The sequence below is a fragment of the Corvus moneduloides genome, chromosome 4, assembly GCF_009650955.1.
Source record: "Corvus moneduloides isolate bCorMon1 chromosome 4, bCorMon1.pri, whole genome shotgun sequence".
In the NCBI taxonomy this organism is placed as follows: Eukaryota; Metazoa; Chordata; class Aves; order Passeriformes; family Corvidae; genus Corvus; species Corvus moneduloides.
This window is the reverse complement of record NC_045479.1, coordinates 65,195,525-65,219,432: the sequence shown is the minus strand read 5'-3', so window position 1 is coordinate 65,219,432 and position 23,908 is coordinate 65,195,525. Positions and strand designations below refer to the sequence as shown.

Below are 23,908 nucleotides of genomic sequence, written 5' to 3'. Positions count from 1 at the left end.
CTTTGAAACTCAGAAACATATTAATGATAATACTAGAACAAACACAGAGACTTTCAAAACCAAACTACTATCTCCATATAGTGCTACAGTGTAAGTTCTGCTTAGCAATAACTAAAACATCCCTGTGTTATCAACACTGTTTTCAACATAATTCCAAAGCAAAGCCCCATACTAGCTACTCTGGAGAAAAACAACTCTACACCAACCAAAACCAGCACCATGGATGAAGTTTTAGACTTGCACTTTGTTATAAAATATTTTTCTTGGTATTCACTGAGACAATATTTATTGTTCTGGATTCCAGGTTTAAATATTAAACTATCCTAAAATTATTGTTGGTTTAACTGCAGTGTCAAAAAACCCAAACATACAAAAAAAACCTTCCAGTGTGAAAATGCATAGAGCCCTGCTCTAGTGACTAGAATTAGAATGAATGCTTTCCTCAAATCTGACAATGACAAGAAAAGCATAAACAGTCATGTCAGATAGTGAAAGTTTTGCTACCAGATCCAGCATGTTTACTCAAATATGAACAAAAGCAAGGGTGAGAACAAAACAGTGTTGATTATCTTGCTGCAGGATGTGGGTCACAAAGTTTTTGCAATATAAATTATATAAAATTCAAATATGTAAAACAATTCATCTCACTTGCAATGGGCTGGATCCTGCATTTCCATCTGGTGCAGACTTCAATAAAAGCATTTTTACCCCCAAAATTAGAAATTGAGATCAGGCTGCCTGCACTCTCCAGTCAGTCCTGCACCAGCAAACAGAATAACTATTCAGCAAGATTACTCCCTCCTACCCTATGTAAAACACAGACATAAAGAAGATATGACATGCCAGGAAGAAAATAGTATTTTGGTATGTGGCATTGATTATCACAGAACTACAGAACCACAGAATCATTTAGGTTGGAAAAGATTTTTAAGATTCTATAGTTCAATTGCTAGCCCAGCACTGCCAAGTCCACCCCTAAACCATGTCCCTAAGTGACAAATCCACACACCTTTTAAATACGTCCAGGTGTGGTGACTCAACCACTTCACTGGGCTGTCTGTTCCAGCACTTGACAATCCTTTCCATGAGCAGTTTTTTTCTAATTTCCCATCTAAACCTTCCCTGGTGAAACTTGAGGCCATTTCTGCTTGTTCTATTACTCATTACTCATGAGAAGAGACCGAGCATCACCTTTCTACAGCCTCTTTTCAGGCAGTTGAAGAGAGTGATAAGGTCTCCCCTGAGCCTCCTTTTCTCCTGGATAAACACCCCCAGCTCCCTCATCTGCTCCTCATCAGACTTGTGCTTTAGACCTTTCTCCAGGGTCATGCACGCAGACCTTGTCACACTTTTTGCTGTATTTCAGCATGCACATTTTGGCTGAACCCAGTAACATCCGGGGGTTCCATCTAGCAAAGTATGTGTTACACCAAGCACAAAGGAGGAATGTGCTCAGCACAGTGCTGATCAGGGCCAGCAAGAATAAAGCCAGTGCAGATTTATTGCCTATAATGGCCCCACAAAAGACACTTACAGTGCTTGGTAACTGTGTCCCATCTATTCACACAAGTGCTACAATCACTGCAGATATTGTCTTAACCTGTCACTGGTTTCAAAAGTTTTCTGACAATGCTGATTACTGAATAATGAGTTTATATGCAAGCATAAAACTTTGATTCTGGTGCTAATGTAATAAATTTGGATTTTTAAAAGGTGGTTAAGAGACAGAAGGCCCTGCTCTTTTGTCTTTTATGCTAGATTTGCAACGGTGTAAATAATATATGAGAACATAAATTATATATCCAGAAATTGAAATAAAAGAGAAAGGCTTGATCATGAATTAATACTTGCTACTGATTAAATGAACCGAGAAGAAGCCTTTGATGCAAATTAAATTTTTTAGTTTTGCAATAGGAATTTTTTTTCTGACATGTGAACTACCATGGTCAGTTGAAAGATTCTCAGTACTTTCAGTAGAATCATAGAATAGAATCACAGAAACTTTTGGTTGGAAAGGACCTTTAAGATGAGAGTCCAACCATAAGCCTAACCCTGCCAAGTCCACCAAGTAGCTTTCTGTAAGATGCCTCATTATATCGATACCTGTCGCTCCCTTGCTCCTTCACAGAAAGATCTTGGTCAGATATGACAGGTAATAAATTTACAATGAGGTGAAGTAAGAATGGAGAAAGATTTACTTTCGTTGTTTGTCATTCAAGTGCTTAAAGAAAAAGACTTGTCAGCTGTAACAGATCTTTAGGAATCTCAAAGCAGATAAATTATAAGAGTTCCTGCAATGTTACTGTGAAGTACAAGCCATGTATTTAAAACAGTGACTATGTAAGGAAATAGTTTAATCAGCAAATATAAAGAAATCAATTGTTTAGGAGACTTTTTTAAAAGTTAAGTGGCTTTTTAAAACTTCAAGATGAAACTACATTTGTGCTTCTTTTTTCTGCATTATGGGAGGGTGAAGACATACCAAGAAATTTAACTTTGATGGTTTTATGTTTTAAGTCAATCACACTTTCTTGTTGAAGGTAGTGAAAACTCATTTGAGGCTTATTACTCATATCCATACACAGCTGTAGGATGTGGTCACCATCTCTAAACTTTCTGCATCTTTATTAAATACCTGAAAAATTAATGAATTTTCAGGCCATAAATAAATAGATGAACCAAAGACTGGGTGATTAGTAAATAACAAATTGCTCATGGATTAAGTCCTCCTTTCTTTTTTTCCCCATGCTTCAGGCTGGCATTGGATTCCTGAGTTTCAGATTCGGAAAAAAGGCAAAACTTCAAAACCTGACTTCCAGCCTCACTTAATTTTACAGGAAATTTATTTGTTATTTGTTTCCACCTTTTCTCAAAACTGGGCTCCAGTTCAAGTTTGCTTGTAAATCCTGTGAAGCTTGCGGGTTGATCTTGAGTTGTCTATCACAGATCTTTCCAGAGCACCACATAGCCCTTGTCAAGCTCCATTTTCCAGCTCTCGCTGCTCCTCTACAGCTCATCCAGCTTGTTTGGAGCTAACCTGTGTGTTTCTCCTCCATGCTAGAGCCACATATAGACAACTTCTCTTTCATCCCTGAGTTTCAGTAAGCTCCACAGGCATTCACTTACACTGTTCACAGTAGATTACCTTGCAAAGGGTCTTGTTATATAGTTGAACATAGCACAGTAGATTGGAAGCTTTGAACACTTCTCTATTAAATCATAGCAGTATTTTGTGTAGAATCTTTTCCACCTTTCAGCCATTGTTCTGTGTATTAGTACTGACAAAACCATCACAATCCAGACCTTACAGCACTAGGTGGGGTGTCAACCCGACCATGCATTGCACAGTTCCATTGCTAGCCACGTGTTACTGTTGTTGGAACTACTAGCAGCTATAATTACTGCCCTAAGGACCTCTATAAGCATCTGAAGTGTAGGCTTACACAAAATTATACTAACAATGGAAGAAATATTCTTGTGTAACCCTGTACTTATCTATTTATTATTTCACATTTTCACTCTCTGATTTTCTGGTCTCCTTTACATTATATTTAAATGGTACATGTGAGTAAGGGTGGTCTTGCTTATTCTCACCTACTGAAACCAGTGTTTCAGTAGGTTATGTTTGCATAGTTACTTGTACTCTCTCCTTCCCAGACCAACATGTGAGTACTTTTCTGCTTGCCCACTCCAGTGGGTTCTCCACTGGGAGAGCATCTCTTTCCCAGCTCAGTGCCCACAGCTTGCTGAACAGACCCTTGGGGGCAGCACTGCTGCGAACTTAATATGAACACTTTCCTGCTGAGAAGAGAAGAAATGGACATATGTTCGATCCTGCAGGTAGGGAAGGAGACAAGTGGGGCATTCCTTTTTATTCTGGAGGGGTGTTGCCAGTCCATTACTATGTTGCCCACTGCAAAACTGTAGGTGTTTTGGGGCACAACTAACTGAAGAACATCTGGTTCCTGGTAACTCAGCAGAATTTAGGCATGAACTTGAGCCAAATTTCAGAGTCCTATCAAGGAGCAGAATCAATATTTTTGTCCAATATTCATGTTCATAACTGAATTAATGTTAACTTGATGCTGATAATGGTACTCTCAGTGTGAGAGCCCAAGAATGAGGAGATGCCTTAAGTTACACCCTAAGAAGTAAATTTGTCATGGTCTTGTGCAACCTGTACTAGTTCACATTTCCACCCCCTTTCTTCTGTGCATTTCTCCAAACCTTTAATGCCACTCCCCAACATCTTTCTACCCCAGATCTCCTCACGATACATCCCATGGGAAGCAGGACTTTTGTGTCACAGGGCCATGACTCTGCTGTTACCCTGACATCCCTGTGTGGAAGCAGAGGTACTCAGGTGAGCAGCACTGCCCCTTCATGTGGCAAAACTGTAAGGCCTATGGAGACCTACAGAAGCTGGGCTATAGATACTTTTCAGATGGTTTGAGTCTAAAGGCTGCAGAATCATTTTAGAAAATGCTATTTCAGACTTGCATCCAAACCCTGAATCCTACGTACCTATAGGTAGGTGGATAGGTGAAGACAACTGGGAGTTCTTCCCACCATCTCCCAAGTGCCAGCTCCAATCCAGAAACAATGTAGATGAGTGACTGCACTCTTTACAGATTGCAACTGAAATATCGTGCTGGCTTTGAGCCTAGGCAATGTGAACGCTCAATTCTTCATTTGTGCATCTCAGTTTTGATCCCTTTGCCACCTTTAAAATAGAGATGAGCACTTTCCTGCTTTATAGAAATTGTTGTGAGTTAATACATTCAAGATTATGGTATCCTTAAATACAAAAGAACGTGACGACAGCATGAATACTGGGTCTGCTCTTTCATTTTCACCTGTTGAACCAAATAAATATATTCAAATATAAATATATAAACACGTAAAAAGAAAAAAAAATAAAAACAAACAAATAAAACCAACCCACAGATAGAAAAGAAAATCAAATTTGTCACTGAACTTTTAAATGCTTTAGCAAATAAGCTAAGAAATATTTCCCTGGATTACTTTCTGCATTTTTACTGAGAACGTATAGTTGCCACAGAGACTGGTGTGCGTGAACATAGGTAAACGAAAGGAGGGGAGAGGGAATGCGTCCTCTGAATTTCCAGAGGGATCTGAAATGAGTATCTGGGTTAGCGATGCGGCGGGGCGGGGATGAAGCCCGAAGACTCCCGGCCGTGCCCCCGGGGCCGCTTCCCAGAGGCGCTCAGGGACCCTGCGGGCCCGGGACGCTGCAAAGGGCGGGGGCGACGGCGCGGGGGCCGGGCTGGCTCCGCGGGGCTGAGCGGCGCTGCTCCAGCCGGCCGCGGGGAGAGCGGCATTTATAGACACATCCATAAGATTTCTATTTAAATCGCAGCCCAGACTGGTGGCACACGGGCTGTGTGCGGCTGCTGCTGCTGCCGCCGCCGAGAGGGGAGGAGGGGGCTGGAATTAAAATAAGGCACGAAGCTGTTTTAAAAATAGCGTGCGGGCTGCGCGGAGCGGCGCGGGGCGGGGCGGGGCGGCGGCAGCGCGGCCCCGGGGCGGCCCGGCCGGGAGTTCCTGGGCGCCTTGTATGGAGCGCGGCCGCCGCAGGGCCCGGCGCCCGCCCCCGCTCCGCGCCCCGACTTTCCCCGCTGCCGGCAGGCAAGGCAGGAGCCGGCAGCGATCTGCGCGTCTCCAACTCTCTCCCCTGCTTCCCTCTTCTTCTTTCAGGAGCCGCCACCCCGCCTGCCTCTCTCCTCCTCTTTCTGCTCTGCAATCAGTGGAATAAATCAGGGAAGGACGCGCGCACACACAGGCAGAGTAGGATCTGTTGCAAAAGTAGCGCTGATGGCGGCGGATCAGATGAAGCTGGAGCTGCTGCTGGAGTAGCAGAGAGTGGAGTATCTCTCGCTCTCTCTCTTTTCTCTGTTTCGCCTCTTCCCCCACTCCACCCACAGATCTCCATCGTTTCTCCTCCTCCTTCTCCCCACCCTCGGCCGCGCTCCCGCTTCTCCGCGCATCTCTGGGCTGCGCCTCCTGCGAGGGGGCGGGTGAGGGGACCGGAGGAGGCTTTAAAGAACCACGGCCCCCCCGCACCGCCACACACACGATAATTGAATTTATTATTATTGCCGTCTCGCCGACTTGGGGAAGGGGGATCGATCTTCGATCAGGAAGATGGCTGCTGGCTGGCTGCTGGTCTTTAGCCTGACACTTTTCCAGTCCCTTGTGATGAACCACTCCTCGGAGGGACCCTTCCCCTCGGCCACCACGTAAGTCCCGGCAGGATCTGGGGGTCCGGGGCGGGGGCACGGCCGGGGCGGGGGCGCTCCTCGGCTCCAGGGACAGCGACAATACAAAGGGAAATCAAGTTAGACCGGGCGGAAAGTGGCGATCGGGGAAAATTGTAGGTTTTCGGCAGCTTTTGCTTAGAAAAGAGTCAGGGTAGCAGAAGGTCCCGCCGGTGAAGGCCGGCGGCAGGACTTTTGAGGTAAAGGCTCCGCCTGGGAATCCCGCTCCGGAGCGGCTCCCAAATAGACCCCGTCAGGTCATCCTTGCCGAGAAGAAAGTTTCGAGTTACACAGAGTCCGCCCCTTCCTCCCAACAGAGGTTATTCCAGCCTGGATGGAGTTTCAACACTGTTTACAAAAAACCCTGAAAACTTTCGCAATTTTAGTAAAAATCCACGCAGAAGGCGGATTTCGTTGCCTTTCCGCGGCCGGCGTGGGAAGCGGGCAGGCGGGCATGGCTGGGAGTTCCGAGCCCGAGCTCCGGCTCCCTCCTGCCTGGCCGGGCTCCAGCGCACCCGCGGGGGCTCGGGGCTGCTGTGGGTCCGCGGGTGCGCACGCGTGGGTCCCACCGGAGGGGCTCTGCCACGCTTAAAACCACACAGCTGAGGAACTGTTTTCTTCAGCCTTGGCCTTGCGGATCGTTACTTCTCAGAAATACCTCCTCGAGAGCTGAAGGATGCTCGCGGTGCACGCAGCTCGGTGCCTTGCCTGGCCCTGAGATAGAAATCTTTAAAGCACTGCAGAATTATTAGCACGAAAGTGTTGCCCAGAGCAGTGCAAAGATCAAATAATAATGATGCAATAAATGAAAGGCAAAAGGAAGCCAATGCATCATATTGAAGATTCGCCTACAGATAGGAGAAAAAAAAAAAAAAAACCAACACGACAAAGCACTATGTGATCGTGCTTTCTTCCTTTTCTTCTCTCTCACCTCATTATTTTTATATTCTTTTTGTTTGGTTGGCTTTTTCAAGCACTTACCTTAGTCCCCGAATCTGGGTTAAAGCTACCAGTAGGTAACTTTTAAGTGGATGACTCACTTTAATACATTTTACATAAGAAAAACAGTGCTAATGGTAGTCTTTCCTTATTGTTTAACACCGGGTAGAATTTATTGGTGTCGTTCATCCTGGGCAGAAGGACGCGTTACAGTAACTACGAGCAATGCATTTTCACCAATTAGTACTGCTGGTTTGTTGTTATAATTGGATTCAGTTCTGAGTATTGGTTCCATTATGAAAGACTTAAAGGGATGCTCGCACTGTTAAATGAAAGGAATACAAAGATAAGTGTAGAATAACCACTTAATATCCTGATATATATAATAAGTTGAAAAAATAGAGCCTTTCATTGTAGGGGAAATTACCTTTTAAAATATTCTTGTGTTACAGTTTATAAAGATGTGCCATGTAGAAGCAAGTGTAGCAAAATACAAACCCAGGGCTTTTTAATTCATTGTTTTCTTGTGTTTGAGCTCCTGTATTTACGGTTTTTTGAGCTCCGGTATTTACGGTTTCTCACTGACCTGGTAGGTTATCATACACAACTAATTACAATTTATCTTTTATATGGATTTTTCTGAGTTTAAAAGAGAAAGAAGACTGGAACCCAGTGAAATTAAAAGAATACTATCTAAAAAGAATATGTAGAATTTCAAATAGAAGTCCAGATTGCTTTTTGACATAAGAATATGTGGTATTCTTTTAAAACTGGTTTTGTCTCCCTATCTATTTTTGCTAATTCCTTTCAGAATTTACCTTTATTGACAGTCATTATATTAGATTGAAGACAGTGAAACATATAACTTTAACTATACCTATAAAAAGTAATTCAGAGTATTATGTTAGTCATCAACATTTCCATGTCCTACACAATCTACTTGCGGTTGGCTCTCTTTTTTTCTCATTGTTATTCCATTGAAATATCATAGAAACAATCTATAGCGACTGTCCATCCTTCATAGTACTGTTTCCTTTTGAAATGGAACCAAAGTGCAAGCAAGGCTTAGTTTGTTTAGAAGGCAGCACACAACAGGTTGATGCATGGAGAGCTGCTTAGCAAAAAGTAATGATGTAACAGGTGCAGGGGAACATTTTTTCTATTCTTTTTTTAAGACTTGACAGCAGTGTTTCATTTCCTACTAAAAATTACAAATGGGGAAGAACAAAGAGAAGTGACGCAAATGCTCTTAATGTAAAAGATATTATATATTAAGAATATTAAAAATAGGAATAAAAAAACCATGGGAGAGGAGAATAAAGAAAAGAAAGGATATGAATAATTGAAGAACTGGAGGTTTGCTGATATTATGTACTTAGCTACCTGCTTTCTCCCCATTATTTTCAACCTCTTTTTTCTCTTAGTTAAAAAGTTGGTCTGAGGAAGCAGGATTTCCCAGCTGTTGTGTGAAAAATGTGCATATTCAGGGCTATAGAGTATATGATTTCTTCAACAACTCATTTTTGTGCAATCACTTTTCTTGCAGTCATCTGTTTCTTCTGCATTAATAAATATTTTACATGTACTTTTACTAAAACATTCAGAAGTCCCTATCACCAATACAATAATATACAAGCATGTAGTATTCTTAGCAAGAAATGCTGAACGTTTATGCAATGCCTGTTTGATAGAATCTCAGTTTTTTTTTTTTAATTTTAGTTCTCTGATAAGGCAAAAAAACCCTGATATATTTACACAGCAAAATATAGAGAATTTCAGGTGAAGGTTTGTGTTTTATGAAATGGTAGCATTAATTTTTCATTGAAAATCTGATCAGGTGATATTGCATTCCTTGCTTCCAGTGTTGAAATATTTCACTGCAAATAGTGATGACTTTCCTTTAATAAACAATTTAAGTATAGTAGTAATTGTGTCTTGACCTGAGCTATCAGGCTTAGCTGCTGATTGATGCATATTGCATTCCATATAAATATATTAATTGTGTCATGTATTAGGGATCTGTCTGTTGGTGCAAGATACCATGTTCTTACTTTTAACACAGCAAATCCAAGTCCTTCAATTACACATGCAACACAGCAGATATTTTGCACTTAGATGAGGATATTGTATACAGTACTCCTGGCACTATAACCACACTACTGCTATCACAGTATGCAAAGCACTTCTTTCTTTATAGCCATATATATTCACATCTGTACAGACTTCAGAAAAAAAATTCTATTAAATATACAAGGTTTGTATGTTTCCTGATAACGGTAGCAGAAAACTCCATTTATTTCTGTTTCTCTATACTGCATGAAGACAGACTTGACTTTAAGTATACCTTGTAATTCCTAAGTATCTTTTTGGCACAGCATGTGTTGATATTGTTGCTCGTAGTAATGTACTACATAAAGATACAACTTCTCCTTTCTGATAATAAACCTGTTTGTACTGATTAAAAAAGAAAAAAACAAACAAACAAACGAAACATATTTTAATTTTTTTAAACCTACAGATGAAGCCTTTCAAAATCAATGGGACTGTTTCTGTAATTACTACATAGTTGTGGATATATCTTAACGTCTGTTCTTTTTATTCCCCCCCCCGCCAAGTTTCCTCTGCCACTCCTTTTCTGTCTTTCCTTTATCTTATAACATTTTTTCCTCCTCAGTCACTTCTTCTGTATGTATGTATTACATTATATATTATATTCAAGACAGATCTGCCACTTAGATAAATTGGTGTAAAACATCGGTGGATAAAAATATAAAAAAGATAAAAATAGTATACATAGAAACGTATATCTATATGTATGCAGACAGGACATTTTTAGAAAAGAAGTTGTGTATTCCCATTTTTTGCTTGCATGAATCATCTTTACTGTTTTGGTGTCATTAGGACAACTCAGGGAAGTCTATATGAGTCATATGAATTAGGGCTTTTACAACTGGGACATTCATATTTTTGGCTTCTGCACGTGGACCTAACAAGTGTAGGTCCTGCTGAGAATGTGGCTGGGCTTGGTACTCAGCATCACTTTCTGTATGGCACCAGTGACCAAAGGTAGATAGATGACATTTATGATGTTTTCTTTTCAGCTGTTTCTACTGTCAGACTTAGGGATTTTGACACCTCTCATATGCGTAAAATCCCATTTATAGCTTAAGGTCTGTGATAGAAGTATGTCAGTTTAACTGCTGATGTTAATTAGAAAAGACTACTATATTAATGGATTATAAAATATCAGACTCTTTCTCATTTGAATTTTTTCTTTTCTCAACCTATTTAAAAATATTCACTATTAGGAAAAAAATAAAGTACTAAAGTGTACCTTCATATCAGTGAATTTGAAAGAGAGCCAAAAGATGTAATCTACTTAGAATCAGGGAAGTGCAATATCACCTCTTAGTGTTCTCTCAGCAGCACACGTCTAAATGCTGAGCATTATGCAAGATGCTTAAACCACTGATATTTTAAAGAGTGTTGCTCCATTCCATTCTTCTAGTGGAAACATACTTAGAATAAGTGTGAAACAGCTTGTTGATTGGTGGTGTTTATTTGGGTGTTTTGGTGGGATTTTTTTGATTGTGTGGTGGGGGGGGGTTGTTATTATTATTTTTTTTAATGTCCCTGTACATGTGGTGATGATAAATGCAAATTATTTGAATTTACAAAACATTTTTCTGTTTTACATATTTTATGATGTAAATTCTGAATGGACAATTTTTTTTATTTGTTTCCCTCCTGGGTATTTATACTGAAGCCTCAGAATTTACAAATTCTATAGATTTACATTTTATTGAGTATGAAAATTCAGCTGAAAACATCAAAATAGATACTAATCATAAAAGATGAAATTTCATTGAAATAAATCAGCATTATAGAGGTTCTTGCCATCTTTCATTTTGCAGTGATGCTATTTTCAGAACTGCATTGCTCATACCCTGCAAAATGACTTTATCCAAGAATTCAGCTGCTAGAAAGAGAGCTGGAGCTTGGCAGCACATTAGCCTGAAATGTATTCATTGTTAAATAGAAGGCCTGTTGTAGAGATCTTAAAAATATTTATCTAGCAGAGTATTTGAAATTGATGGAAGCATGGTCAAAATCTTTCTGCTTTAATGTTTTGTAACAAAGGAACAACCCAGACTCTAGCTGCCCACTGGTAACTGACATGTTTGTGCCTTGATCCTTTCTTGCCTTCTTCGAGAATCCCGTATCCAAGGTAGTATCTTCTAGACCAATGTTTGACTTAAACATCTGTACGATAGGGATTGCAGTTTAGAAGCATTTTAGTAGAGAAGAATGACTCATTCTCTCTGTTGCTGACCATAGCTGAAGTAGAATTGAGCCCCAGACTGTTTTGTACTTCTTTGCAGCAGTACCCGGGCTTTTGATTCCCTATGCTTAAGCTGCATGTTGTGTTTAGAGTGCTTATAAACACCTTTGTGACAAAAGGTTATATTTTTGATGGCAGAAAATGTTGTTTTCTAGTGCCTTGTTAACAAATTTCCTTGAATAGAAGAAAAGATTTACCAGAAAACAACACTGGAATAAAATTACTGGACCATAGCTACAATTTGGTAAAGCCAGATGCCATAATTAATTTTTGTCTTTTAAAAATGCCGTATCAGACTTCTTGATATAAAGAATGACATCTCAGTGTCCTCAGAGTTCTGGTAAAGAAAAACATAGCTAGCACCTTGAAAATGCACAGAAAATAAGAAGTACAAAACAATAATTGCATTTGTGTCCCCAGCCCTGGGCAGCGCATGTGTGTTCTGTCTTAGATCACTCTTAGCCCATTCCTGCATCAGCTTTTTCATTCCCCCTACAGCTGCTGCAGGACAGGTATCAATGTATACTTAAATGATTTGCATTTGAAATTACAGCTCTGATTTATCTGTCTTACTGGATCTATTAAAGAGCCTGATCCCACTCAACTTTCCTCAAATATGCATAGGGCAATGCTCTGTTCTGTAGGTTCAGACCAAGAGCCAAATTTTGCATCAGTTGTGCCATTGCCTACTGTAGCAAATTGGTCATTGCTGTTAGGGGGAGTTATGATTCTTCTTGCCCTCCTGATTTCCAATAGTAAAAGAGAACTGGATTCAATATTGTTTGCAGAATATGACTTTTATGTTACACGGTAGTGTGGAATGCACGCAGTAGTGCTGCAGGAGTGGCTCACCTTTAAGTTGGAAATATATAACACTGATAGTGAAATTACTGTCAACTGCACTTCTACTTCAGTAATGTTCATGGATTGTATATTCTCAATTTAGGGCCAGACTCTGCTGCTTATACCCTGGAATGAATAAAGTTCCATTGATACTCTCAGAAGAATCTGTGCAAGAGTGAAGATTTTCAAAATACACTTCAGCACTTTTTAATAACTGAAATTAATGGCATGTGCCTGCAGCTATTCAGCTGAAGAGGGATTTTTCTTTTCCTTCTCCACTGCTTTCCAAACTATTTTTTGACCTACTCTGCTTCTAAGCAAACTCAGTGTTTCACATCTTCCCTCCTTTCATCCTTCCTTCCAGACTTAGTAAGTCTTCAGGGTGAAACGTAAGATAGACTCTCTCTTTCACAGCCACCCTGTGACAAGAATATGGCTCACTGTTTGTGAATGTTACACTAATGATGGTAGGGATAGGACCATGGTTTTTGCTTATGTCCCTCCTTACAAGACCTTTCTCTGCATGCCAACAGCAAACTGATGACAAAGAGTGAATTTCTGTTCCTTGTATAGTTTTTCCTATTTATTTACAAAGTTTCTAACAAGTTTATGAAAATGATTGACATTATTTTGCATCAACAAATCAGCAAGCTTTTGCAGATAATTACAGTAATTCAAAATCAGTCTTTTTTTTAAATCTGAGGCAGGCCTGAAATAACCATGGAATGTGAATGTGAAGTTGTAATATTGCTGACTATTACAAAAAGTGATTTATTTGATTTTCACCCTCCTTAAATTACATTCTCAATCCCTCTCATTTTAGGGTTGGATAGGGTAACTATAGTCTGATTTTGTAACAGATATTCTACATAGTGATTTAAAAATTTTTCTTTTTTGAATTTTCCTTTGTTTCTCCAGGACCATGAATATTCAGCCAGAAATGCAGAAATAAGATTAAAAAAAAAAAAAAAAAAGTCCTATGGACCATATGAACTAAGAATCATTTTTGCACAGCCTTTATTAGATGTGACATGGATGTAGTGTAACATTGGATTAGTGGTCCTTTTTTCAGCATAAAATGCTTCAGTTCAAATCTGTGAGCAAAGTCTCTCAAATTTATTCATTATAATAAAATCTTATTCACTTTTGACATGATTTGAGAAGTAAATAAGAACACAAAGGAGTTGCTGAGTCCACAGTCTAGTTTTTGTAGGAATCAGGTGATAAATTTTGTTAATTTTTATTTAAAAGAGAAAAGCTAGACTTGATTCATCCAAACAGTATTTGAACTGAAGTGCTCCTATTGTCCCTGTTGAGGTTCCCACCAGACTGGTCTAGAAGCTTAAAATGTTCCCCAGTGATATCTCTCCTGCCCTTATCTTTACTGGGATTTTTATTATATTGTGATAGCGTGGAATAAATATTCTTTCAGGTAGGCATAAAAATAAAGTTACAAAAGTTCTGTGGCTAAGGGGGGTGCCAGTTCTAAAATGTAAATCAAGTCATGCCACTTTTCTCAATTGTCATTATTAATACCATGCTGTGTTTTTCTTTATACACTAAGGTGGTCTTAAAGAAGTAAAAGGGAAGTTTTGTTCATTCTTGAAATGAGCAGAAATTTGCCACACTAGGTATATGTTGACTCTTGATCAGAAATTCAGACCTTTTCTATAGGAGGGAACTGAGTCACAGGAGCTGTTCTGTCGAAGATTATTGAAGTCTGGAATGGATGAATTGTGTTATCAACACTGCAGGAAGGAGAGGAGTAATGAAAAAGAGATGACAGGAAGTGTGAATTACAAAGTTAGGGTTCTTACTATTCCTTCCCTTGACTCTTACAGGTCAGTCCTGCACACATAGATCCAATGTCCCATGAGACCAGTCAAAGTGTGGAGGGTTAAGTACAACAGTCCACTAAAAGGCAAATTTTAGTTAATAATGTTCTGATGTGGACTAGAGGTGATAAAAATGGTTTATTTTGTGAATGGGTAAATGAAGTCCCACAGTAATCATTTTCCCCCAGTGTGGATTGGGGTAGTCTATTTGTTAGAAGTCTTGTGGATCCTAAATACAACCCTATACTGGGAGTCAATGCTCTTTATTTGGGGAATGCTCTGCCCTTAAAACTATGTTTTATGAGTTTATTCCAGAAATGTGGTGGCTTCTCATGCAGATGTTAATGCAGAAGTTCCTTTTTTTTGCAGTGTATGGCAGTTTTCTTGCAATTTATTTAAGTAGAATAAAATATAATTCATAATAATATACTATTCATTGGTAAGTAGAGTAATTTCTGCAGATATTATTGAACATCCATTTTTTCTGTTAACCTCGCTTGTAATTTTATTATTTTTGTGTATGGGTGTAAAAAGTACTTTAGATTTTTTTTGAAGACAGGTCAAAGTGAAGAATAATTCATGTAGAGACAGAAACTAAGTGTAGTGAGCAATGAACCTTCTTGCACCATCATCATCTGTGGAAAGTATCCTGCATTACGTTGATTAGCTCTGTGTGTGTTTCATAATGCAGGGAGTATTTCAGTATTTCTTGATCTGAGCCTTTTCTCAGAAATTAATTCAGTGGCACCAGTTTTGGAAAAAAAAAAAGAAAAAAGAAAAAGAAAAAAAAAAAAAGAAAAAAAAAAAAAAAAACCAAAAAAATAGAGGCAGTAGACTCTGTAATTTACCTTTATTTAATCACAAATATTCTTATTTTGTTTTCTATGATGTACATCCAGAATTGTGTGTACCGTTGCTGAGCTTTTTATCATTAAATGCCTCTCTTTATTGTTATCTGCCTTGCTTTAACTACCTTGCCTTATTTCTCAAGTTTTGTACCTAGTTTTCTATATTAATTTCTCTCATTAAAGTAGGAAACTTCAGTGTCTTACCATTTAGTCAGGCAAGGGTTTATTGTCAAGATTAATTTGTTAGCTAATGCCTCTAAAGCCTTCTGTAGTTGAAAAATGTTGTTAAGCTGTTAAACCTAATTTATTAAGATGTGTGTTTGCTATATTCCCACTTTGCCTCAGAAACTTGCATGACCAAATCTTTCCTAGATGGATGATACCTCCGGTTTACCTGGTTCTCAAAGTGGTTTCTTAATAGAATCTTTTTAGAAAAGGTACCATTATATCTGCTTCTTTTGGTAACTTGTGATCTGGGGATCTGGAAGAAATTAATCCCCACGATCTGTACTTCTTGGATGTACACAGATTGCAAAACATAAGTTTAACAGCATTTTTAGAAACTAACAGGAGTCAGCAAAAATCTGCAGACAGTATCATGAAGAGAAGCCAGTATGTGACTCATGCCTACGCCACACACTCGTTGCACTCCTTTGCCAGTCGTGCCAATTCCTTTTCCACTGTGGAAAGCACTGGGAGCTGTGGATCTGGGGACCTTCTGAAATTTGTACTCTGAATATTTTGTACTTGAAAAAGAGACAATGGTTAGATAGAAAACTAGCCAAGGGCTCATGACACGAGTTCATTAACATGATCTGTTGCTTCTTTTGCAGCACAGGTTACTGCTGGTTTTATTCCATTTCTAAAATGGGAATGACACCCAAATTATCATCCTGCTTGAATCAATGTGTTTAATAATGCAAGGTGTCCTGTTTCTATAAGAAAGATGGTAAGAAAAGTACATATTTTTTTCTGTTTACAGACTAGTAGCATGCTTATGACGATCACCAGCAATCGCTAATTACCTGACAATCACCAAGACTCTTCAGATTTCAAGCAAGATTAACACAGTTTTCATAGCAATTATTTTTGTTTGCTACAGACAGTAGCAATAGAAGTGTAGCCCCTTTATTATTTTTTTGTTGTTGTTGTTGTTATTTATCAAGGCACTTTTTTCCTTAGCATCTTCTTGATTAAATTTTTTATCTGCTGTGAACATATTTTAGATTATGTGGTAGATATATAAGCTGGGAGAGAATCACTAATATGTGCAGGAACATGTCTTAAGGAGATTTCGGCATAATATACACACGGGGAAAAGGTTTGTGGTAATTGAAGGCGGAATGTGGTCTCTTTTGACTGATTAGAAATACATGAGGGATTTGTGCATGACTAAGAGTATGTCTAGGATACACTCTAAATGTCTTTGGAAATGGTCGGGTGCCCAATTTCATCCTTCTTTGCACCAGTGTAATTTCAGCATAATGAATATCAGTCCTGTATCATTTAAATCCTGAGTGCAAAGATGAATCCACATAAAATAATTTCTGATTAAACACATACAGGTTTCATTGCAACAGAATGAGTCATCACTGTCAAGGCCTGATTGTGAAAATTACATAAAATAAAATGTAATACATGATTATATTAGGCTTTGAAGAGGGGAATTGTGAGATATCTCAAGGAAACCATGTGTGATATCAGATGTGGTCATTTGTCTTCCTTTTAAATTATAAGCTCTGACACCACTTCATTGTCTGTGCCCCACTGAGCAAGTGTCCATGTAAGAAAGACGTTCTTAATGTGCTGGAAGGCACTGAAAAATGTTCCCCCAGATTAGGAACAAACACGATTTTATTACCTAAAATTGTGGAATTGTAAGGAAGAAACACTTTCCTTTTCAAGGTACAGCAATATCTAGTAGTGTGGTGGCTAACTCTAAGTGGCTTTCACGAATGTACGTTTTTGTAGTTTTACTTTTGCTTTTAGTTTTTTTCTTCTTAAGCAATTAGTTCTAGACCTTAATTTGGAAGGGTAGAAATTATAGAAGTAATTTAATTTAACCCCTCATTATGCACAACCAAGTCATTCATTAATCTTTTGGGTATGAAGTCTTGATTTTTCTGGTAATCAGCAAGAAATTTACAGACAAACTTTATATTTGTTTTCAGTGAAGCTGGATTTACTCTGAGAGATTATATTGATGCTTTATGGGGACATAAGGTAAAATTCTGATATGATAGCTGCTTTGCTAATAGAAGCAAAAGCCAGTGTCTTTACTCATCTTATATATATATGTTCCTTGTATAGATACACTCTCCCAGTCTGCAAAATTAGGATTGAAAACACCCATCACTTCCTTGCATGGATGGTGAGAGTTTCAGTTAACAAATGACCATACAGAATTTTGCAGTGGATGTATGGAACAATAATTTGCTTGCAGGTACTTTGTTGATAGCATTTTTTCCTTTCATAACTCCATTTATTGATAGAAAAAAAGTACTTTTATGGCCTGTGAGGTAGTCTTGCACAAACTAGACTAGTAGTCATGCTCAGTTGTTCTTGTAGGTATCCATGCTTCTACAAACACTTTATGTATTCGTTAGTGATGCTTTCCACATTGCAAATAGAAGTTAAACATTGATGATTAAATCTTTTGTTCCACACATCTCATTAACTGGGGGTCTATTTCTTTTTGGTGAATAGTATTCTACTCAACAATTGTCCCATTACTCTCTGTGGGAATAATGTGTTTCTAGAATAAAGTGATGATCAATGTTTTAAAAAATCTTTTAGAAAAACCTTTCAAAAAAGTAAAAAGTAAGTTATGCTATTTTAAAGCTTAAACCCTTGAAAACTAGGAATAGCAAGATAAGAAACTGCCTTACGCCTTAAATTGTTTTCCTTATAATATCTTCATTGTGATCCTGTCTTCAGTTACAAAACCAAAATTTTTTTCTGCTGGAAACACCTTTCATTGAGAATGTTACTCAAAATGCAACCCCACTCTAGGAGTGGTGTATTTTGTAGATAATACTGGCAAGGATGAAAATGAGATACTTTGTCTCTAGCAATGTAAAACTAGTATTAGTTGCCATTACATGGAGAGAGTGTAAAAGCATCTGCCTTTGGGGATTAAAAGTAATTTATTAGCCAAAGCTATTCTCTGAACCCAAAAGCTATGATAAAGATATCCTATTCAAAGACGTGTTTTGAGATGTTTGGATTTTTTTATCGCTAGGATCTCATTTCACTGCAGAAAGAGTGATCACTGGTTGATGCCATGTTTTTTATGCTGTGCGACTTCAATAATTAGTACTACAGTCTCTCTGTGGGCAGGAATTATTTTCTAGCTGGGATTTTTCCTGAAAATTAACAAATTAACAGGAAATATCAGCAATATACCAGAGAAGTACTGACTGTTCTAGTTACCCACGTGGTTGAAAAAAAATCAAGCTTCTTGTGTATCTATGTCCACATTTAATTGTGTGGTGATTTGTAAGCAACCATAACCAAATTTAAGAGATTTCAATACTTTACATTTTAGATTTCTGGTGTACCAGATCCAAATTTCCTACACTGATACTTAGGGATGTGTATTTGGATCAAAATTTCTCAAGGCTTTCTTAATGGCCAAAAAGGTAACCTGCACACCAGGATCATATGCAATATCACTCAAAGACTGCATAAAACAAAGAAGTTCTTCATTTCTTATAATGAAAGTTTCCTACAATGTCTGCAAAGTAATAAATTAAATAATTTTTTACTTTAAAAAACCAAAATCCAAAGAGAAAAACCCAACAAAAAACCCCACAAAACTTGCAGTATTTTAGATGTGTTTTACTCCAAAGTTCTTAAACAAATATTTGGTAGGCAAATCTAGGCTGCATGAGGTACACAGTTTTGTTTGCTGCTGTGAAATAGAGCTTTAATTCAACAGTAATTTAGATCGATTCAGTTTGTGGTTTGTTACTATGTGATTTGACACAGACACACACTCTCCATGCAACATTTCTTTCACCTGGGAAAATTGGATAATGAACTAATGAAGGTTTTCTTGGCTGATAATGCTGTCTGTTTTCAGAGCGCAGCAATTACACAATCTTTTAGCACTCAATGTCTATCTAAACAAAATCAATGCAAAAATAAGGGCTATTTACAGCGAAGTGTCATTATTTTATAATGTTTGGGTAGTTCTCTGAGAGTCTGAAATGATATTGAAATGATATAGTAAAAAAAAAATCTGAGGAGCTTTAAAGCCAGCAGTCTAATGGCCACCTGATTTTTCTATCAGCTCAAATAATTCATCACTACTTGTCTGCCTCCATACAAATGTAATGTTTATCATTGCTACTTACCTTTTCTTTTTAGAAAAGCTCAATTCTATACATCTCAAAACTAGACTTGATTTGAATTTACATGGTTTCAAAGTTGTAAGTTGAGACTGGATTTAAGCTTCCAAACCATTTATTTACAATAATACAGGAGTTTTGCGGTCTGGTTTTTTTTTTTTTTTTTATTCTTACCCAGTTTTCTCCTTCATCAGTGAATTCTTCAAAAGGGCATGGCGAATTGCTTGAACAATTTTTTGTAATATACTGTGTAAGTGCTGATTTTTGCTATTACATATCAAAGCAGAATAAAGCTGAATTCTTATTGCCATTAAAATTATGGTAAAGATGAAGGCATATTCAGGCTATCAGCTACTTCACTTTAGCCTGCAAATTAAGGTAAGGAAAATTCAGATTAAATATACAAAATGCCTTGATATTACAACTAAGTATCTCGTGGGTCCATTCTCTAAAAGCTGTCATGGTGCTTTTGAAATGTTAAGCTTCTAAATTTGTACTGAAGAGAAATCTGAAAGTGCAAAAGCTCTCTTCTGTATTACTTTGGAGCTGGACAGTACTTTTTCCATTTCCCAACTTTTTTATTTTCAACTGTTATATTTTTAAAAAGGAAAAAAAAGCCAAAAACCTTGCCATTTTTTAGTTCACTTAAAAGGTACGAACCGGGTTAAACCGTTAAAACATATAACCACATTACCACAGTACAAGTATGGAATGGTGTCATAATATGAGATGAAATAAAATATTCTACTATAGGCTTTCTTTTTTTTTGATCAAGTACTGAATTAGCTACTTGATCTAAAGAAATTGTTACTAAATTACTCTGATAAAACATATTCCCTGGAAACATTTCAGGTCAGTTTGGACAGGGCTCTGTGCAACCTGCTCTAGTTAAAGATGTCCCTGCCCATTGCAGGGAATTGGACTAGATGACCTTTAAAAGTTCCTTATGACCCAAACTGTTCTATGATTCCATCTGTTTTTACAGTATTTCTGAATTCTTCTTTTAGTAGAATATCTGTGAATTGTTTTAAAGGCTTCTAGATGTTATCTTTTTTGCCAATCTACTCCAGAGAAGCATGGTGATGTTGACTAGCTTTCACTTCTGTCTTAGGTAATACCTTTTAATGATATTAAGTTTGACCTTTTCTGTTCTCATGCAGTGGAAAAAAATAATGCTAAATCTCCATGGAAATGGTCTGTAATCCCTGTTTTCTGAGTGGTGGTAAAAGAATTTCAAAAATTCATAGAAATAGAATATAATCTGTTGCATCATTTTTTATATCTGTGATGCATTTCTGGATCTGTTTTCTAATATGGCTGAATCTGTTGTGTACAATTCAGTCTGACCTATGTGAACGAAGTATGTCAGGCTAGGTCTGACATAGGTCTGAGTTTTCCTGTGTACACATCTCAAACAGCAGCACTGCATGCATCATGGAAGTGTATCTCTGTTCTTATGAACACAATGCTTGAAATCTCCAAACAAGGAACAGTTCCCGTATCACTACAGATTCTTTGTGACGGAAACTTATCAGAAGGAGGCAGAGATCCTTAGACAGAAGGTTTGTCAGGGAAACAGCATCCCTAGTAATGATAAAGCAATATATTTTATGTCTCCTAAGGGTTTTCCCTAATAATACCTGTAGGGGAATAAGTAATGGCCGGGGTAACGTTATGTGTACTAATGTGTATGCACCTCTAAGATGATGCAGACAGTCACATCTTTCTATATTTTTTTCTCCTATGTGTTCATTGTAGTTATCAATATAGGAGAGACATGGCTTAGTACCCAGGAGAATGGTATAATATCTGTCATAGATGACACCATTAGTGACAGGAAGGACAGAGCGGTAGTTTGCCCAATATTTACTACAGTGCTCTTAGTGCTTTGTAAATGGATGTTGTCACCATTTAGGACTTCATAAAACTTAATAAATCTCTCTCTTAGCATTCTTATCCTGCAGTTGTCTTTGCATGTGAATATTTCTGAACAGTGAAGCTGTGTGACAGATAGGAAAATAATATTTGTAGGACTGGGCACAGCTAATTTATTAAAGGAGATACATTATTTTTTACAGTACATCTAGTATGGACCTGTTTTGTCTTCAGACTATGATCAGTGGAAGAGACTTAAATTTCTGTATCTCAGCTTCAGTGAATTGTTTACAGCTATTCAGGCTCGAGTTGTATGTATGACTACATTGAGATCCATTGGTTTGGGTGGGAGTAGCATGTGACATGTAATTGTTGATACATGTTTTGCTGTATTTCTCTGTGCTGGCAATGTTATTGAGACTATACAGCAATATTGTACTTTCCCATTATGAAGTGTGGGATAGCTAGTAGGATATTCTTAACTACAGAATTACAAAAGGTTGAATGTTAATCTACACGACTTCCAAAGAAAGCACAAAGGAAAGCTTTTCAAAAATAAAGACTGTACTTTAAACCTAAATTTATAAAGTCCTTTTATAAGCAGCTAGTGACTGTGTGACCTTAGGTATATGGCATGGTTATCTCTGCCTCTGCTAATTGGTCTGTGCCACACATCATTGCCACTCTGCACCATGCCAGGCAAAACCCCTTGCTCTGAATCTGACTTCCGCCAAGTACTGAATCATTTAATCCTCTGTCTTTTAAACTATGGGGGAAATGCATGGATGAAGATGGCAAAACTCATGTTGACGCCAGAAAAACCATAATTTTACCCTGTACAGTTTGAAATTATTCCTGTGACAGTAAGGTACACAGAACTACTGTATGTCTGTGTGGATCACACACAGATTTCCTCTGCGAGTCTTTAGCTCTTTATTGAGCTGAATGTAAGTTCATTATCTTCCATGTCTTTTTATATTCATTTGCCTCTTGCCTCTGTGTAATTAAAGTTAATATCTATGTAAACATTAGTTATGTACACTCAGCAGATAAGTGTAACTACTGACTAGTGGTTAAAACTAGCTGGTGGGCAAATAATTAGGGTTACTTTTGGAAAAGATTCAGAGGTATTTTGCAGTTGCTGCCTATGCTGTGTGTCGAAACTGAAACATCCACATTTATAAGTATTTAACATCTTTCATGAGGACCAAGCATTTTCTCTCACTCATACTCATTAATTTTTAACAAATAAATATGGATTTCATCTACTATTGATGGGGAAAAAAAAGGCTTTTCAGTTTGTTTTCTGAGAAAATAATAGTTACTGAAGCATAAATTAAGCTTGACCAGCAATATATACAGTTTGTTGAACACTAGGGAATACTTAAAGGCCATTTGGTTTCCTTTTCCCCAAAAAAAAAATGCAAGCTGAATCAGATATTGTGTAACAGGCTACCTGGATTGTTATGAGTCAGGGAAGGTGCAGTGACATTTGGTTTCTTTGTTTAGGATTTATGTAGGTTTTAGAAAGGGATATATGTGTAAAAATAGCATGATTTTCTCTACTTCCCAGCAGTGCTATTTCTTTATCCCTAATCTGTATAAACCCAAATATTTCTGTTTACTGGGACATCAGAAATTTGAAAGAAGTGGTGCATCTCAGGTGGGAGGAAGGTAGCATCCACCTGTTGAAAGCAAGTTCCTGCTACAGCTAGAAGTATGCCCTTCCATTTGAAATTCAGTACTGTTTCTCTGTTAAAACAAAGAAAGGGATTTGAAGTCTTTGCAATAGGATTGTTTCATTAATTGGTTAGTATTTAAGGAATCCTACATGATTTTTCTTCTGTTATGTTCACGTATGTACCTGTGATTCATCAATTTAGAAAGAAGTGCTGTCAGATTAGCAGAGGAAGAGCGACCTGGATTCAGACAGATGCCAGTCAAAGCTGGAAAGCCCATTTCCAGTGACATTGCAGGGATGGCTACTCGCTGGAGTTCACTTTGGAGTGCAAATGTGGCTGCAGAGGCCTCAGGCTTTTGGCTAAGGAGCATCAGGAAAGGGATCCACCTGAGGAGCCCAGGTTTGACACAGTTGGATTGCATCCAGCTTGGAGTATTACTGTGCCTTCCTGTAGAAGCTGGAGCTGCTGATAACTAATGAGGTCTGTACCATGTTCAGGGTGCTTGCTGACAGCATGTCACAGAGCAGCAGTGTAATATAAATAATAATATTTTACTGTGTTTTCTTTATTGCTCTTTGTTGCTTATATTTTTAGCTGCTTGCTGCAAGAGATGGGCCTCTGGATTGCTTGCTCTGGTGCACACACTTTCTTTTTCACTGGCTGTATCTCTCTGTCTCTTGACAGGTGTAAGGAGGATCCTAAATATAGAAGCCACCCGTCAGTTGGCTTCAGCAATCAGCAAGCACTGATTTAGTATTTCTCTTAACCAGCTAAGCTCCAGAAGGGTGTCTCTTTTAAACTTTTATCAATTTATTCCACTTCAAGCTTTCTTCAAAATTGTTAACAGACCAGGTTATCCTACAGCATGAAGAATACTATTAATAGGCATGTTTCAGAAATTATGGTTGTCAAGA

The 23,908-nt window shown here is 38.1% G+C and overlaps 1 protein-coding gene across 11 annotated transcripts in view; it reads left to right on the top strand.

Annotated features, from left to right (window-relative positions):
- Positions 1–5,558: 5,558 nt before the first annotated feature.
- Positions 5,559–23,908, top strand: part of CACNA2D1 (calcium voltage-gated channel auxiliary subunit alpha2delta 1) — a 364,967-nt gene continuing 346,617 nt past the window's right edge. For 4 of the 11 annotated variants that reach the window (XM_032107940.1, XM_032107945.1, XM_032107939.1 and 1 more), the window contains exon 1: positions 5,563–6,260. In XM_032107940.1, coding sequence (XP_031963831.1) covers positions 6,166–6,260 — 95 coding nt within the window. In that variant the 5' untranslated portion in view covers positions 5,563–6,165. Of the gene's footprint in view, positions 6,261–23,908 lie in introns of all 11 variants that reach the window. The other 7 variants (XM_032107946.1, XM_032107943.1, XM_032107944.1 and 4 more) reach the window with 3 other exon arrangements.